The sequence below is a fragment of the Cupressus sempervirens genome, chromosome 7 (assembly GCF_028749045.1).
Source record: "Cupressus sempervirens isolate cs-2001-9-10 chromosome 7, ASM2874904v1, whole genome shotgun sequence".
In the NCBI taxonomy this organism is placed as follows: domain Eukaryota; kingdom Viridiplantae; phylum Streptophyta; class Pinopsida; order Cupressales; family Cupressaceae; genus Cupressus; species Cupressus sempervirens.
In genome coordinates, this window is record NC_143124.1 from 854,037,372 (window position 1) to 854,057,056 (window position 19,685).

Here is a 19,685-nt window from a genome sequence, read left to right on the forward strand (position 1 = left end):
AGGGGTTCACCATTAAATTGCACGCCCCACCAAAGGGATCTATCTGCCACAAAGTATATGGGCAGGCCAACATACCTTGATGTCAAAATCCCTCATAAGAATGTCACAAAAAGAGATACCATTCCATCTTTTACCTTACTTGATAGAAGATCTCAAGATGTTTCTAATCAATACTTGCCAAGGCACATTGCAATGAATGGCTTTAAAGATCCAGTTGGATGCAGTAGCAGCCCCATGAGCTTTTAGGTCTCTTAGTCCCAAACATCCTAGCCTCCTAGGTATACAACACCTTTCCCATTATACACAGTGCCTCATTTTGGATCCCTTTCCATTAGACTAGAGAAAGTCTACATGGAGGACTTTGATCTCTTGGGGGAATCTCCCCTCTATATTGGTCAAAGGATTGCATGGAGGAGATCGATAGATTGTTCAAGATTCTAATTGATATCATTTGGGACTCTAATTGGTAATGTCCCCTTTTTGAAATAGGATTTAATAATAAACAAATAATAATAAAATTAAAGGGTAAAATAAAAATAAAAATTCAAATTTTAAAGCTAAAAGAAATTAAACATATCCATGATTAAAATTCTAGGATACCAATTCGTCTCATCCAGGCTAGGCTTCTGCATCCGATGCAGATGGATTTCGGATGCGTTTGGAAGCCTTGCAGAAGTTGGCTGGAAGCTAGCCGCAAGCTCCCAACTTCCAAACGCATCTAGTAGCTTGTGGCCAGCTTCCACAGGGCTTCCGGATGCATCTGGGAGCATCTGAGGCTCAACAACCAAAAAGGCAAAAAAAACCATTAAAAAACATTAAAAAACACTTAAGTTGCCCATTCAACACCTGTTGTAATTGCATTTTAAAGGTTTTTTTTTGTTATGATACCCTAAAATGACCCAAAAGGTGAATATTGAAGCATTCACAAGTCATTTTGGAGCTTTGTTTGCACCTACATCCACTTCTCATTTGGTCTCTAGTTTGCATTGTTATTGTGAAGCCAAGTTCAGCATTTTCGAAGAGCATTGATCGAAGAGGGAGAGATAACTTTCTCAAAGGAGTTTAAATCATTCAAGGTAAGTGATCAATCCCATTCTCAAGTATTTTGATGAATTTTTCAGAGTTTTTGATGAATTTTTTCAAGTTCTTGAAGAGTTTTTTCAATTTTTTTTTATTTGAAAGATATGTAGAAGCAAGTTTGAGTATCTATTTTAGTAGTTTTTTCTCACTTCTTTCCACTTGTATGCATGATGTTCAGAGTTGTTAGGAGCTAATTAAAATTTATTTATTTTCTTATAGAATAGGTTGCAAAAAACTAGGCAAGGATGGATACCGGTTGTAGTGTTGGTCAAAGTTCAGTGGGGGGCCAAGGAGAGGAAGGGACTGATAATTTCAAAACTGATATAGGTTCTCCTTTGTGGAGACATACAACATGGATGTCATAGGTTTCAAGAGGTGGCTCATGCTATTAGAAGTGCAATTATTGTCAAAGTAACAATGGAAAACCTTTCAATAGCTCATATTACTGAGTGAAGCTTCATTTTATGGGCCCTTCTGGCAAAGGATTTGGAATGTGCAAAGGCAAAAATGGTATTGGGATGACTAGTGCAAAAATACTTTCATTTGTAAGAGAACAAGAAGCTGCTGATGCATCGATCAATAGATAAAAAAAAAGATACTATTAAGGTCCATCCTCAAAGAGTAAGCTGCATGCACCCATTGAACCAATTGCATCCTCCCAACACCCATTCTTGTAAGTACCTATGCTAGGAGAGGATGAGGAAGAAGTGGGAATTTCAACCAGCAAAAGAGGCCCATTGCACACCGCATTTAAAATGGAGGCAAGAGACCACGCTGATGAAGCTATTGCACGTTGCCTCTATGCGAATGGGCTTCCTTTCAACTTGGTGAGATCGCCATATTGGAAGGAAATGGTGGCAGCAATCAAAGAATCACTAGCTAACTACACAAGCTCGTGGTATGAAAAGGTGTGTACGACTCTATTGCAACAAGAGAAGACACATATAGAGAAAGACCTTGAACGAATCAAAAAATCTTGGAAAACTTTGGGTCTAACTATTGTGTCAGATGGTAGGAAGGATACAAGAAACTGGCCACTGATTAATGTGATTGCAGTTTCCCCCAAAGGGGCAATGTTTTTGAAGGCTGTTGATTGTGAGGGGCAAGTGAAGGATTCCAAATTCATTTCTAGAAATCTCATTGAGGCCATCGAGATGGTGGGCAGTGAGAATATGGTATAGGTGGTCGCAGACAATGCCAAAAATTGCAAGGGTGTGGGTGCTCTAGTTGAGCGTCGGTTTGAGCATACTTTTTGGACCCCATGTATTGTTCACTCCCTTAACTTGATCATGCAGAGGATTGACACTCAAATAGATTGGGTGAAGAAAATGTACCAAGAGGGGGAGGACATATAGATGTTTGTGACCAACCACCACATGTCACAATCCATTTTTAGAACATACTCCAAATTGGAGTTGCTGAAGATAAATTGATTTTTTAAAATTACTATTTCATGGATTTGTAAGTTAGTTAGAAATTTAAATTTATAATTATATTGTCAATTGTCATATTGTTAACTTGCTTAGGTTGCTGAGACTTGTTTTGCATCTCATACAATTGTTATGAGATGACTCCTCAAGGTAAAAGTTGCATTGTGCCAAATGGTCATTGCTAATCAATGGGGCATATGGAAGATCTCAAATTCAGATAGAGCACAAAGGATGAGGGATTTGATCTTGAATGAGAGTTTGTGGGCTCGTGTGGCATATGTATTGGATTTCACCAAGCCCATCATGACTATGTTTCATTTTGCTGATACAGATACACCTTGCTTGGGGGATGTGTATGATGGCATGGACACCATGGTTGAGAAGGTAAAACATTCTATACAAGCACATGAGAGTGACGCCACACAATGCGAAGCTTTATGCAAACAAGTGCAAGCAATTATCCACCATCACTGGAATAAGATGACTACCCCATTGCACCTTCTTGCATATGCCTTATCTCCTAGGTACTATAGTGAGGAGGTAGTTGGTATGCTGGGTAGAGTTGGACCATTTGTAGATGAGGAGGTTGTTGAGGGGTGTCACAAAGCTCTTACAAGACTCTTCCCACCGAAAGAAATGCACGGAAAAGTGAGGGAAGAATTTGGGTTGTTTGCCTAGGGGTTAAGGCATTCTCCATTTGCACTAAGGACCAAAATAGAATGTGAGCTATCACATGGTGGTACATGTATGGTCAACCTTTCAAGCATCTTCAACCTCTTGCAATCAAGGTCCTATCACAAGTAAGTTTTTTATTTTGTTTTGTAGTTTTCTTTTAAACTTTAATGTTTACACTTGCATTCTAGAATTTATTTTTCACACATTATTTAAAATTAGTTTGCTTTTCATTTGTATGTTTGTGGCAACTATCTAGGTTGCTCGTTCTTCTGTTGCTGAAAGGAATTGGAGTACATACTCAGTGAAGTGCAACCGGTTGGGCTCCAAGAAAGTTGAGGACTTGGTCATTGTCCACACCAGCTTGCGTCTTTTGTCACGTAAGAATGATCATTACAAGGAAGGGGCAACAAAGCTTTGAGATGTAGCTCTTGAGTGTGTAGATTTGGATGCAACACTTAATGATCTTATTACAATTGGAGACGGTGATGATGATAGTGTGGCATGTGGTGCATCTAGCATAAGTGGAACCATGTTTGGTTCAAATGATCTTTCGGTAGTTGGAGATGATGATGAGAATGTGGATTTTCTTGCGAATCCCTATGATTCAGAGCCAGACTTCAATGCAAGTTGATTGAATCTTCAATCATTAACTATGTTTTTATTTTGTTGGAATCTTGAACTTATTGTCTAAGACTAAACTCTAACGTTGGACTTATTGTCTAAGACTAAACTCTAATGTTGGACAAGCACATATTAATATATCATATGAATTTTGAAATATCTTGAATTTTGATAAAGGGTTAAGCATCATAGATCCAGAGTCATACTATCAAATGATTTGTTTTTGTATATTTCTTGCATTTTTTTGCATATATTATATAATATATATATGTTTGTTTAAAAATAAATAAAAATAAAAATATATATATTTTAAAATACACACACACACACACACACGTTTCCTCTTGCATCCGCATCACCAAAAAAAATAAAATCCTTGCATCTCGTACCCACTTCCAGAATCTACTTTAGAATCCGCATCCAAATCGGTAACTTAGTTAATAAAATTAGTTAGGTCAAAATTCATCAAAAGAAAAGTTGTGACTCCCTCAAATATGAGATATAAAAGGGAGAAAATAATTTCATTTGAAAGGGGATAAGGAGGGAGAAAGGAAGAAATAATGAAAGGTGTGAATCTTTAATAAGAGAGAAATGAGGAATGAGAAGAAAATAAGAAATTGGTTCCTTCAATAAATAGAGATGATGAAAGGTTGTGACTCTTCCAAAGGGTGTTAATTAGTGAAGTTTGTGACTTTTTCAAAGGACAATGATGAAGGGTTGCGACTCTTTCAAAGAGTGGTAATTATGAAAGGTTATGATGTTGGCATAATATGATGTTTGGGAAGTTTGTTGGCATCAAAATGCATGGATAATCATTATAGTGTTGTCATCGTTGGCAACAAAGTCTTTTAGAGTTGATGGATCAACCATACCAATAGAGGAATAAATCAAACAGTCATGATTATGAAGTGTTAGTGTATCGGTAATTGGATAGCCAATTATAGAATTTGTGATGTGCGATGAGGAGTTTTGATGTTTTAGAGTGTGTAGTTGATATGGAAGTGTCATCAAAATCATATCAGTCTATGTTTTGAATTGCATCATCTAGAGTGAAGTTAGAGTGAAGTACAGACAAAGATTTGGTAAGTTGGATTGGTGTTAGCAGATAGAACAGAGTAGCCGACAAAGTTAGTTATGTTGACTCTGGTAGGGTCAAAGTCAAACGATGGATTATTTTCTTATGGGATTGTGTGGGGTCGACATCAAGGCACATAAATCAATGTATTGACACTTGCTTATGAAATTTGAATTGCTCGTGGAGCTAACTCCTAGTAATACGTTTTAGGGTTTGTCCACCGCTTTAAGACAAGCATAAATAGAGATGTAAGATTGAAGATGATGTTGATGTTGTGGCAAATTGTGATGCTTAAAGGTGTTAATGCAGAAGTATGCAAGTGTTGTAAAAGTAACCAGAGTGAAGCGCATCGGATTTGTCAAGCAGTAGGGTGCTATTATCAAATCATTTTCACTAGTTGATTCTAACATAGTGGCAAGTCAAATCCCTTAACCAGGTCACTCCTAATGGGGTGAGCAGGATCTTAATTGGTGCAAAGAACAAATCCTCTAACCAGGTGACTCTTAGGCGTTTGAAATCGCTTAACGTGGTAGATCCTAATAGGTATTTGTAATATCTTTTAATCGAGCTATAAATACTCTTAACTGGGTGATTGTAATGCTCCTAAAAGGGCAAACTTATTACTGTAGTAGTGAGATTTGTGGGTCCTAATTCCCATTGTGTTTTTTCCTATGACCAAGGGTTTCCATGTGAAAAATCTTGGTGTAATTTTGTCTCATGTGTGGATACTTGAATTACTTTATTTGTTATGCATTAGTTTCCATTGCATGTTGGATATTATGGAAGATAATTGTTTATGTTTTTCAATTTGTGGTTGCACTGATTCACCCCACCCCCCCAGCCTTAAGAATTGGTATTAGAGCCAAGTTCCCTTGAAGGAGTCTAACATCTTGAGGAAGATACTTAAGACAAAGATAAAGTTAGCTAGGTATGTGAGACAACTTCAAAACGAACTTGTAGAGTCTAAAGATGCCATTGGCATTGAGTAGCCGAAGGAACAACTCAAGAAGTCAAGAGACAAGAGGAAAGAACTCTAGGATCAATTGAGAGCATATAACAATAGTGAATCTGAGGAATCTGAAGCCTTAAAAGCCATGTCACACGAAAATGAACAACTACATAAGGATAAGACAAATATAACGAAGGATAAGACGAATATAAAGAGGGAATTGGAAACTTTGTCCATCAAGATGGGTAAACAAATGGTAGCAAGGAAATCAACAAAGGAGGCCCTAGAAGCTAAGGATCAAGCCCTGAAGGATAAGATAGATGAAATTTTCAAGTTTGAACAATAGGTTGGAACTTCGCATGCATATCTATTAGAGACCAATTAGGAGAAACAAGAACTTAGAGTGGAGCTTGATAATCTGTTAAGGAGTAATGAAATTCTAGCAAGGGAGAATGAGAGCTTGCAAGGAGACCTGAAGACTGCAAATGATTTGTCAAAGAAATTTAATGGAAGTTTTACAAAGCTTGACAAACAAATTAGGAGTCAAAGAATGTACGGTGAGACAGATGGACTTGGTTATACCGGTTATGAAGTTGGAGAATCATTTGGATTCAAGAAGACCAAGCAAGATGCTAAGTCTTCACCGAAGGTACCCAAAATAAGTTTTGGTAAGAAATCCTATAAACTTGTTTGTTTTAATTGTTAGAAAGTAGGACACACTACAAATGTTTGCAAGAATACTCTTGGTACTTCCACATGTTCTATTTGTCACGAGATGGGTCACATTGCCATGGCTTGCAGAAACAAACCTAATGCCTTTGATGGTCATTGTTACAATTGCAATAAGTATGGTCATATAGCAAGTGAGTGAAGGACAAGGATGAATAATCAGGGATCATTTCTGAATCGAGAAAGTCCTTGTCAAAATGAGAACCTATAGAATGTCACATGTTCACATTGCCATAATTATGGCCACATGGCCATTAACTGCAGATTGAGGACTAATAGAGGAAATGCTAGACCTTGGACAGCTAGCGGAATGACATGTTTTCATTACCATTAGATTGGACACATTGCAAGGTTTTGTAGATCAAGAAATAACCATGGAAACCAACCGGTTAGCAAGCCAAATGATTAGAAGTGCAAGCAGCTTGCTATAGTGGAAGAGACAAGAACTGAGATGAACCAAGTTTGGGTGAAAAAGGAGGAGAGAAAACCATCAGAAGGATGTGCATCTCCATCAGGTGTGGAGAACTCATCAACAAAGTAAGCTTGCATTGGCTTAGAGAGAGCAAGTATTGTCAAATCAATTGCAGACCCGTTAGAAGAATGTGCGGTAAGATCTATTTACATATTCAGATGCATGATGATGTATTGAGGTATGTTGTGAAGTTTGGTTGTATTGCATGAAGTTTTACGTACTAGAAGTACGACCTTAGGTGTTAAGCGATGCATGGTTATACTCAATTGATGATGCATTAAAAGCTAGTTTGTGGAAGTAGATAAAAGGTGTTTTGAGCTTTATCTGTCATTTACGCATTCAAAGAACATCCCAAAGCAACAAAAGTGATCAATTGAGCAAGTTAAGATGATCTAAGTGATGGAAAGAAGCATTTGTGGTGATTTGGTGAAGAATAGCAAGTAATGTTCAAGTTTTCTTGACAGACACCCTAGTTTCGAAAGTGCAAAGGTATTCATTAGATCTTGAGGCTTAAATCTGTTATTTTAGTCATGGCTACACCATTGGTGTTGATGTAATAGAGACCTCGACCAAAGTTCAAAAAAACCCATTTAAGTTGATTGAGGATGATCCTCTAGATCCCTATCAAGTGTGCCCTATAGAGTCATGCATGTTGAGGCTGTGAGAGCTTACATCCATTGTAGATTGGAAAATTTGGGAGCCAGTGATTTTTGACTTGTATAAGGAGCTATGTGATGATAATTTGGTACTGAAGGAGGAACATAAGGTTATTGCCGATAAGCATTTTGCAAATGTAGTATATTTCCCAAAGGATTTTTGAGGATAAACAAGTGAGGTATGTTCTAAGCCATGTACATGATCAAGTTATGTGGTTCGATTGGCCCTAGAAGATCACCAAGGAGGCAATACACGTAGTAATTGGATTGTGTGTTACCATTGAGGTACCAACCCTAAGAATTGCACAACAAGATGAGGTCCTTCGATTGACCAAATCGAGATGGCACAAAAGGGCAATGACGTTAAATGATATTGTTGATCTTGAAGTGAAGTTTTCTTCTATATTAACTGGTTACAAGGTCTATCATTCCAACATGATGAACAACATTCCGATCACAACAATTCTCATTACTTACTGAATGGTAAAAGAGAATGCAAATTATTATCTTTTTGAAGTTATGTTGGAACAATTCAGTCTCAATATGGAGAGGATCAAGAAAGATAAAAGACTACCTTTCAAAAGACAACCAATCTTCCACCTCCTTGCACAACCAAACTCTTGCTCAACAACCTATTTGGTCTTGCTCAAGAAAAAATAACCTATATGTACAACACAAATGAGAATTAGAGGCCAACATAAGCCTTTCTACCAACTTTTAGGGTTAAAGATGTCAAAACATTATAAAATTTGTAAAAAAACCACTTAAATTACGTCCGCAAGTCCCAGTTCATCAAAATTTATGCATGGTTAAACGTGTTAGGGCATGCTTCGCTTAGGTCCACTTTTCCAGCTTCCTAGTTCGAACTTGGTCCTTGGCTTTCGAACCTTGCTTGGACTAACATGCAAACTAGACTAGGACTAGGGACCAGTTTGTACCTAGGTTGGTCCGACAAGGTCTAGGGGAGAACCAAGGTAATAGAGTGGAAAACCTTAATATTTTCTACTAATCCATTATTTCCTTTCTTTCTTGTGTTTGGAAATTAAAGAGTGTTGCTTTTTGTCTTTGAGGGAAACCTAAAAACCTAAAAAGTCAAAGAACAATAATTAAAATATGTTTTTTTCCACTTTATAAAGCTTGTCCGCTATGATCGAGTCTTGGGCTTGGACTCGTTGAGTCAGTAGAGTCTAGCCGATTCAATGAGTCAGCCTAGATTCGGTCTGATTTGGTCGAGTTCGAGTCTAGAGGCCAAAAGATCCATTTTGTTGGACTCAATCCTCGACTCGTAGAGTCTTGAAACTATGGTAAGGTGAATACTAATGGTGCTTCAAGGGGTGATTTGGGTTAGGCTAGTATGGGAGGCGTGGGTCAATACTTAGATAAACTTGTCGCCCTTTTCTTTGTTGAAAGATTGGGACACAACTAATAACCTAGCAAAGACTAAAGTTGTTTATAAAGGTATGCAAGTGGTTCTCAAACTTGGGTGGCAAAAATGCCAACTTTGATATGTTTTAAAGGCAATCATCAACTTGCCATCTGATCCTTAGAGATTTTGTAGCGAAAATTTGCAAATAGTAAGAGAGCTGGATAAGATTCACAACTTATAGGATAAATTCTCACAACTTATAGGATAAATTCTAGGTGGTTAAGTTAAGCTATGCTCGTAGAGAATGTAATAGGGTAGTAGTAGGTAAAACCAATTGGGCTCTCAACAACCACAACCTCATTTCTTATGGTTCACCTCCTCACCAGTGGCTGATCAAACTTTGAGAGCATTATGAGAAATATTTTTTATTTTGAGTTGTCCTGCAAATTTCTAAAACGTATGTCTTTTTCTCCAAGGTTTGGATTAATAGTTTTAAGGCTTGGCATAGTCAAATATGTACACTTTGATTTTTATATAATTTGATGAGGTTCCTTTAATTTTTATTTTTGAGATACTTCCCCAATAGGAAATATGTCAAAAATTGTAGAGGGTTTGTCTCTTGGGGTACATAGGTTACAATTTATCATTTATACAATATTATAAACAATTTGAGTAAAAGAAGTTGAAGGTTATATTAAATTGTATTCTGCATGACGTTTTGCATTAAAGTGCAAATCTTAATATATCTTTACCTCTATCATCAGGTTTGAGTGGAAGTTTTACTATTGACTAAAACTCCATTATTAGACTATGTAGGATTATCTTCTAGATTGCTTGATTTCTTAATTTAAGTCTTTAAGAATGCGCCTAAATTAATTTGAATTGAGGTTTTGAGTCTTTAACCAAGGTGTGGAAGGTTATGCAAAAATTTACATTATCTAAAAAACAGGGGTTAAAGCATGTTTTGGAAACTCTACGAAAACTATCTGAGTTGTTGAGTATGCTCCTTTTTTCTCTAGGAAAGTTTTAACAAGTTCAACTCTTAAGTTTTTATTAATGTAGGAAAAATGTGGGTAAAAATGCCTAAGCGGGTAAAATGCTGGTAAAACACACTTTTCCATGTTTTGCTATGAGACAATGCATTTTTCCTTTCGAGATGTCAATTTATAATGTAATACATTTTGTAATTGAATTTGCTAAGTTACCGGTCTAGGTACATGTAATTTTTTTCTGCATTTTGTTATGTACAGGTATTTTTGTGTGTGTGTGTGTGTTTACAAAAAAACAGAGAAGTCAACAAAATTGCAAAATTAAATCATTTCATAGGATGATGCTTGACCATTGATCAATGCCAAATGCAAAAGATATACCTTAAAAGTTTAGATACTTGATCATTGATCTACGTTCATGATTCTATAAAAATCACTACATTGAATTACATAATAACAAAATGGAAATGTAGTTCACGAAACATGATTCAATGTTCATCAATCATTATAGGGATTATCAAAAAATTCATCATCTATGGAATTTAAGTGGCTGCATATTACAGAATTTTTTGGTTAGGAATAAAATGTTATAAAAAAATGTTTTAAAATCAAGTTTGAGCCCAGTTTTTTTAACTTGGGCCATGGGTTCTCCCAGGTACAAAGTGGGTTCACTTGGGTACTTAGTAGTTTCACTAGGGTACCCAGTGGGTGCACCTGGGTTCGTACTGGTTACGCACAGGATGCATGACAAACACTATGGGGTGCGCAGATCTGTTAGTACCCACAGTGCTGGATGCACAGCCTGTGCATACCTAGCATGAATTAGATGCACCTATACTGGCTTCACACCAGAACCTGGTTCGAGGGCTCAGGGTGCGAACTTGGTAACCTAGGAATTTTGTAATTTTTTTTATTTCTGTAAGATTTTAATTTTTAGTACTTTCTCAGTTGCTGACTCAAATTTTTTAGCTTTGTCGAGTACCTTTGGAGTCAGAGTCAGCAAATTAAGGGTGGAAGTATAGAACTTTAAAGTTAGTCAAAAAATACAAGGCAAAACAGAGGGATAAAAAGGCATGTGCGAAAAAGTAGGGAGCAAAATGGTAGGTGCAACAAAGTAGAAGCCAAAAAAGTGTGGGAAATTTTGAGGACTTTTTAACTCAAAGATTTATTGCTGCTATTCATATCTTATATCTCAATCTTTTTCTTTGTTGTGCAGGCTGACTGCTCAATCATCAATCTGATATCACTTTTAATGATATTTGTGTACTTTGCAGTTAGAGTGACAGACTCAATGATATAGAAGTAAATCACATAGTAATTAAAAAATAGAGTGGAATTTGTATATCTCTGATGCAATTCATGCAGGTAGTTTGCTGAAATAGTTAATGTATGGAACAAGAAAACTGAGCCAATCTGAATCGGGGATCTCACAAATGCATTTGCCTAAGAAATGGACTTCACAACTGATTATATTCAAAAGAAGTATAGGCTTTTGTTAATTGATATAATTAGGTAGGGTTATCGTCATAGCTTTAATCATGCTGTTGAGAAAGTCTGAACCATTTGATCACCAGTCAAAATTTATGCATGAAATTGGTTAGGTCATAATATGAGAATCCATGGTAACATTTAGATGGTTAGGGGGTCTAACAAGTAACAGTAAATATGGTTTGTTTGAATGTAGCTTGTTGTTGTTGGATAAGCTCAGTTGTCATATTCTTCAGCAAGATTGCATTTGATGCTAGCCATGTACATCTAATTTAATTTCTTAATGTGCAGTGAACAAGTATTGAAATTAATCCACAAAGAGACGTACTGTACGATGTGTCATTATATTTGGGATTATGAAAATAAATATCTAAGATGCTATCACAAAGCATAAATGTCTTTTACTTTATTTATTTGTTTTTAAAGGCAAGTAAATATTCCAAAACTATCTGGGCAAATGAAAAAGAAAGGTATTTCTTTTATGGATAAACTTTCATGATCTTGTGTGCAATTTTTTTTTTTTGCGATAGCCTGCATGGTTATAACTTGATATGTATCTACTTCCGTGCTGCATAGAATCCAATTTATGGCATCAAAGAGTTTTACCCTTTTATTGTGGAATTACGGAATTATAATGCACTACTCTATTATGTTGTGTATAAATGAAACAGATTTGGCTAAAAAGATAGAATCAACTTGTTCACCTGAAGAGAAGTTGTCGCTGTTACGAGGGTTCTTCTTTTGGCTTAAGGTTCTACATTTCCCTAGTTATTTTTACCACATATTTTCATCTGGAAATTACATTTATGGCCATGTTTTTTTTTTATTTCTTCTCTTTCTCCAGCTTCAGTGAGGAAAGTGCATGCTATCGATACAAGTTAAAACATACTGGAAATGAAAAATACAAATAATTAGAGATGCTGAAGACAAATATTTGTGGAGATCTCATGTAGCATATACTTTGAATTTATCAACTGAGGAAGTTTCACAAGCAATTTATGCATATGCAGTGTGTAGTGACTGAAAAAGCATTAGCATCGGCAAATTTTTGCTCAACAGTTTACAATATTTAAGTTGATTCAAATTTTCCATGAATACATCATGTATTATTAAAGCGGTGTAAAATTAATATTTTCCTAAACGAAATATTTTACAAATTTTTGCCCTAGGAAATAAATATAATGATTGAATAACTTTGAGATTTCAACATATTTTGTGCATAGTATGGTTAGATTTCACCTAGACATCTTCATCATCCAGCTTATTGGAAATCTTCAACATGTTCTCAATATGATCAAAAGGTTGTTGTAGGTGCTATTGTTAATGGGTATATTTGGAAGCTGAGCACAGTACTTCTTTGTAGAATTTGTATTGCTATTATAAATTGGCTCTGCTGCTCAAAAATCTGCATGAGCTCTTCGAAAACAATTCTGCCATTCACTAAAGCAGAAAACTTACTGGAGGATGGCAGCATTGGAGGCGGGATGACTTTCAGCTGCCTCTTGTCAGTCACTAGTGACAAGGTTGTGACATCATTTCAGTGATAAAACAACTTGTGCCAAAATGACTAAAGACAAGATTGATTTCTGGGTGGCAGTGGTAACTGTTCCAAATTATTTGTGACCAAGGTGGCAGTGATCTACAATGGTGTCTGCATATGCGACAAGAAGGACTTGGTTCTCAAACTTTTTATATTGTGGCTGGATGTGTATGTCCCCAATTACATTTCTTGGTTGTTAACTTGTTAGTAAATGGATGTGGTTTCCCGCATTCATGAGGTGGTGAAGTGATTGGAAGTATTTGTCCCCAGTCACAGGAGTTGCCAATTATGATTGGATGTGTTTGGCCCCAATTATAATTCTTGTGAGCAGATGTTTATGTCCTTGTTCATGACCTTGTTTTTTGATAGATGTATTTGTCCCTATTGAAATTTGATATAAGACCATAGATAGATGTGGTTGTCCCTATCCTTGGTTCCATGGGTAGGTATGTTTGTGTCTGTCCTTGGATGGAAGCACAAAAGTGTAGTGAGGCTTGTTCTACTATTGCTTGACATGAGTAAATGTGTTTGTCCCTACTCAATAATAGTGTTTGGTGAGCCATTGTGTGTGGTCATCAAATATTATGATGTACTCTCAGCCCATGATTATACTATGGAGGGGGGAGTGGGGGGTGTTGGGATTTAGTGTTCACATAGGTATTAAAAGCAGTATCATAGGTGTAATAAATATTAAGTTTCTGAGAAACAACTTATTAGTTATTAGTGTATGCCAATTTGAATAATGTTGTGTGATGCCTCAAAATAAAAGGAGTTTTAATACTAACTCACCTATCTATTCTAGGTGTCAAAATAATTATTTGTTATTATAACGAGTTGTTAAAACAACACATTATATTTAGATCGATCATTTAGGAGGTTTTGTATAATAGTGGATATATAATCCAATATATATGTGTACCGTCGTAAATTGTAAGCACCTAAGTGGTGTAATATCTCACTATTGTTTAGCACCTTCCTTAGTGTGTTTTCATTATAGCTTGCATGATAGGACTAAATAATTGCACTTATTGCATACCTAAATTCAAATATTCCTTAAATCTTGTTTAAACTCAAGGTAAGCCCTTATTTCTAGGTGTGCTCTCCCATCTTTTCCTCGAATCCAATAACTCTTTATATTTCCTAGGCCCTCTGTTAATATTAGCAGCCTCGGTATTCTATCCCAACCTCTAAATTGTCTGTCACATCTTATCCCGCATCTACTGTCTGGGATCCATAGTTTCATTTTGGGTGTAAAATAGGAGGTATAGAATGGCTCATTTTGAGTCCAAATTCAAATTGGGTCCCTGTCTTGGTGATTCGATGGAGGATAAAGATTTAGAGTTGGTTCTCTTGATTTTATCTCCTGATTTTGTATAAAATAAAGCCTCACACATCATTTTGGTTAGATTAAAGCAATTGCAAGGTTGGAGCCCCAATTTGAAGACATCCCATGAAGTGAGAACTTTTGAATCAATGTTGCATCAATCTTTTATCAAGCATTCAAGCATTCAATCCATTTTCAACATTGTGATGGAGCTACAAAAAGACTATGATGAGGACTAGGAGATGATCAACTGTTGATTGACATGCATCCTTCCTCTTTGGATTTTGGTATGGTTTCTTGTTATCTTCAAATCTACATACTTATGCTTCAAACCTATACTCATTACATACTTCCATTCACACACTGATTGTATTTTCGTATAAGATTTACTCTATCACAGTAGGGTAGATCTCTACATTGCATTTATGCATTTCAGCTCAGAGAAATTTACACTCTCTAGATTCATGAGCACTACACACATTCTCTGTGACATTGGGTCAAGGTGGAAATTACCAAAATGAGGGTTGACCAAGGCAAACCCCTAAATAGCCACCCACACACATTTCTCAGATTTGCAGGTGTAGAAGACCCCAAAAACAACTGTCAAAACTTTTATGGCATCCTGACATTGGGACAGTCAGTCTGCAACTTGTTCCAATAGAAGAATGGAACAGTCACTTTTTACCTGGGTGCACAATGACTCAACCATTCTGTACCCTTCAAAAAGCAGTGAAGTTCAGCCTGCGGTGAGATACAGGTCCCGGGATCTCAAAATATCAATTAAACAGTCAGGAATTCAGATTTGAGTCTTCATTTCTCCTATTTCGATTCCAAGTGCATTCAAAGCTATCCTAATCTCTCTCTACATCTGTTTTTAGTCTGATTAGATAATTTAAGTTTCACTTGGTCATTTATATACTAGTCTCTTTCACTCTTCTTTTGATTCTGAGCAGCAAAGGAATAGAAACCCTTAAAGCAAAAAAGTCTTGCATTAGCATCCCTCCCACAAGGTGGCGCTGATCTGATATGTCTTTAGGTGGTTTTGTGTTCTAATATGTGCCATATGAATTGGGGAAAACTAGATCTTAGGTGATTCCCTTTTCATACTACACAATATGTGATGTGTACTGAGGGAAAAAGAAGCACAAATTATCTTGTATAATATTATTTTACCTTCTATACCTCTGCCCATATTCTCACATGGCTCCTGATTCTTAGTGTCAGACTCTTGAGTCCCTAGCCTCGACTCTTCTAGCACCTGAACACAATAGACACAATGACTGAAATTTCAAGTCTTGAGAGTTTGAAGGTCATATAATAGTTGTAATGTTTGAATTATGACAAATTAATAACCAAATTAAACTTTTATTCTGTAAGTGCATTGATTTCATTTTTTTGTGTAATTATGAGTTTTTTGTGCCAAGTCTACTCCATGTTTTTTGCCGAGCTTGAGTAAAGTTTTGTAAAATCGCTTCCGGGTCCATGATAAGTGGAAGGACAAAATCTCTTTCATGCTCTTACTGAGTTTGAATAAAAACCCAAATCTTGGTCAAGGAGGACAAAAACCCTTAAAGGTGGGACAAGAGTTGGATGTTCATGCTCTTTCACAACTTAAGGACGAAACCCTTGGCATTGTCATTGTTAAGTTAGGGATGAAAATCTCTAATTCAACAAATTTGTAAGTATTTTTGGAGAATTCATGATTTGAACGATTTTAAGTATCGTGCTACAATTTATTGATCTGAATATATTCAAAAATTCTTTATTGTTGATGAAGTTATCATAATTTTGAGTAGATATTATTCTTTTAAGGTAAAGATCAGGAATATCCCATAAAGGGACATTACGATCCCATTTTATAACTTTTTAATTTATTTTTGCCTTAATAACTTTAATTGAAAAGGATAGTTATATTGTATTTATAAATATAATTTCAACCAAAGTTTGGAATTTTATTATATATTCGGATTTATAGCTTATGGCATAATTCTGAAGGTAGAATTCATCGCGATCTTTTCTCATTCTCCTTCCAATTTGCAGCTAATTTCCTTGAATGATTATTCCCTAATATTTACCCAATTTAGGAGTTTTTGTTCACCAACTTGCTAAGAGAAATTCAATGTTCTGACCTTAAATATCTAAATTTTTCCTTGGAGGGCTTCTGTCCTCTTTAGTTGTAATATATACTTGCAATAAGTCATAACATTCATTCCCCAATTTTTTTCCATTTTCTTCTAGATCTACCTTCCTTATGTCTTGGCTTGCTGAACGTACACGACCCTACATAGGTTGATTGACCATTTATAACAATTCAATTTGTGTTTTCTTAACAATTCCATTGGAGCACTTCCTAAATAACATCGTCAAATGTGCTTCTGTAATTAATTAATTCTAATTACACTTCAATTAAGCTTTCCTAGGATAATGCATACATATTAGTTTGCATACTAGATGCCTAGGAGCTTGCATTTTATTCTTGCACATGGTATAGGAGAAATTCCACTTTGGGTGGTGATACTTGTTATCACATTCTTTGGTGCACTTATCACATTATCATCCTCACATTGTCTCAAATACTTCATTGTACAATGGAGGATGATCCACCTATGGTGGGCATTTGATTCCACCTAGTGTGGGTTATAGGTTGTCTCTCGCTTATATCCTAGTTATCATGCCTTGCCTAAATAAACAAGCATACCTACATTGTACTCAAGCATTATTGATGTATTATTCATCATTATCGAATCCATTCAATTAGTTGATCATATCATTTTGCCTCTCTTCTTTGTGCCATTGTTTGGGCTTCTTGATCTTGGCATATTGCCTTAGGGAAATTCTTACAAAATGCTTTCCTCCTAGTCACTTTTCTTTTCTTCATAATTGACTTGTTCATATTGTTTTCCTTTCTTACTTTCAATCAGTTTAATTTATGTTTACCTAAGTTTTTACTTTTTTTTCACACAATCCCTATTAACAGTCTTTGCATTCCCAACTCTTGGTTGGTAAACAAGAGGCATTGCACATAATCTGTTTTTCCTTTTGTAATTTGCAAATTAAAAAAAAAAACTTTATTTTGGAAAAATTGCAATTCAACCCTCCAATCCTAATTTTGGCCATGCAAAACCTATCTCATTTATGTTAATGTGAATGAAAAACAAAAAATGTTTTTCTCCATCATTGAACTTATATTTTTGTTTGCCATTTCATAAAGAGAGTTGACGATTGTGAATAGGGTAAAAATGTGTTTACCTAAACAAATAGAGGAAAATATGGATGATGGAAATAAATGTGTGTGAAGGAGGAATATAGGATCTATCCTTAACCCAAATTCCCAAAAGGAATGATCCAAATTGATTAATCATAAATAAGTGATCAATGCACAAATGAATCAAACAGTGGAGAATATGAAGAAAGGAGGAAATCCTATAATTTACAATTAAAAATAAGTACTTGAAACTTTGAATGAATAAAAGATATACTAACCTCAAAGTAAGATGAATTTGGAAAATGCTGATTGATGTTCGTGTACAGTTTCGGGAAATTTTGCATCTTGTTCCGGACTGGAAATGTCGAGATGGAGAAAACCCAAATTTTTTTTGTTCTTTCGAGGTTAGGTCGACCTTGACCCAGATAACGGGGCACAATCATACCCTGAGGCACAATTGTACCCCCAAAAGTCGACCTTGATCTGCACTACTCCGATGAAATTTCTGTTCGTGAATCCCGCAAGTCGTCAAAAAGGGTGTCGAAATCTGCACTTTAATTCACTGTCTTTTATCTGTACCTGCAAAAAAAATGGTTTTGTTTGGAATCAACGTTGAAATATAATTGAAATTGCAATATGAATAAACAAAGTAAATGGAACTATTCACCTTGATTATATTGAAATCCTTGTGGAGCATTCAAATCCTTGAATCCACAAGTATAGATGCTCCAAATGAATGTAGGATGTCTCAAATCAATGGCGTTAGATCTTCAACACCAATCTTGAACGAATCTTTGCATGGGAAGAGGCTTGGGTGAATGTGGATGGAGAAATCTTCAACAAGAGGGCTCCATAAAGATTGAATCCTTTAATGGCTAACAATGGACCTCCTTGAATTGGATCTTGAATGCTGAAATGCTTGATAGATGGTAGATCTTCACTTCATAGAATAATCATTTGTTCGATATCTCTCCTGTGTGCGTAAACTTCATAGTAGGTGGATGTCAAAGTGAGGGAAGAAGGCTTCCTTATATAGAGATCTAGGGCGCAAACTTCTAGAGAAGGCCGACATTAGAGAATTAAATCCCAAGTAATCTTAACCCCTAGAAATGGACTTAGATTAAATGCAATTTAAGAGTGTACCATTCCGAAATTTGAAACAACCGACTCGGAAGTGGGAAAATGAAGCTTTCCAAAGCCTGATATCCAGAAACTCCCAGAACTTGAAAATTGGACCCGAGATTAGGGATGAGGTCGACCTTTCCCTAGGTTAGGGTTGAGGTCGTCCTTGACCTAGGTCGAGGTCGAGGTTGACTTGGACCCTTCAGGTCGTCATTGACCCATAAAGTCAAAGTCCTCAGTTTCATAGAGAAAATTGTCAAGAATAGGCTGGAAATAGAGAGAGAAGCAGAACGGGGGGAAAACAGCTAGATCCATGCAAAGACCTATTCAAGGCGCTTGACATGACCCCAGATCACTTGGAGGGCTAAACGCTCTTAACATGGAAGTGCTTTCATTTTAAGATGATACATTAAGCTCCCACTTTAGCAAGAGTATGGACTTGATGCAAACTCTTGGTAAAGTAGATCATAATGAAAAGATAATCTTATTAAAATCAAAGGGACAGAGATCCTCAAGCCCCCAGAGACCCAAGTCTTCGTCAACTCCAAGATCACAATAAGAGAAACATCTCTAAAAAAAAAAGAGAAAAAAGAGTGTGATTGTCTCGCCCAATGAGAACTTATGTCCCATTGTGAATCATACAAGGAAACAATGCAATTGGAAAGATGGAATTGAACTGCCTAGTGAATGTGGCTACTCACTAGTCAACCCATCAAGGATTCACTCTCAAGAATATTCTATTCCATAAGAGTAAAACCAAAAAGCAAAAGAGATACAGTCTTAAGGAATCCTTCGACCTTAAGGTATCAAAAATTTTGAAACTAGAGGGATTAAGAGATCCTAAAATATAAATCCATGCTTTAAGGATAAGTCACTAATCCAAAAAGGGAGAAAAGGTATCTTGAAAAATAATATATATGTATTGAAAAGTGCGTGTGTGCAATAAGTGAGAAGAGCATATGCC

General features: G+C 36.1%; 1 protein-coding gene across 5 annotated transcripts in view; it reads left to right on the forward strand.

The window, feature by feature from the left end:
* The window catches only part of LOC149550127 (uncharacterized), a 63,173-nt gene that overhangs the window by 9,834 nt on the left and 33,654 nt on the right, over positions 1–19,685 (forward strand). For all 5 annotated transcript variants that reach the window (XM_089793255.1, XM_089793253.1, XM_089793251.1 and 2 more), the window contains exon 4: positions 12,202–12,281. In XM_089793255.1, coding sequence (XP_089649381.1) covers positions 12,202–12,281 — 80 coding nt within the window. The remainder of the gene's footprint in view (positions 1–12,201; positions 12,282–19,685) is intronic.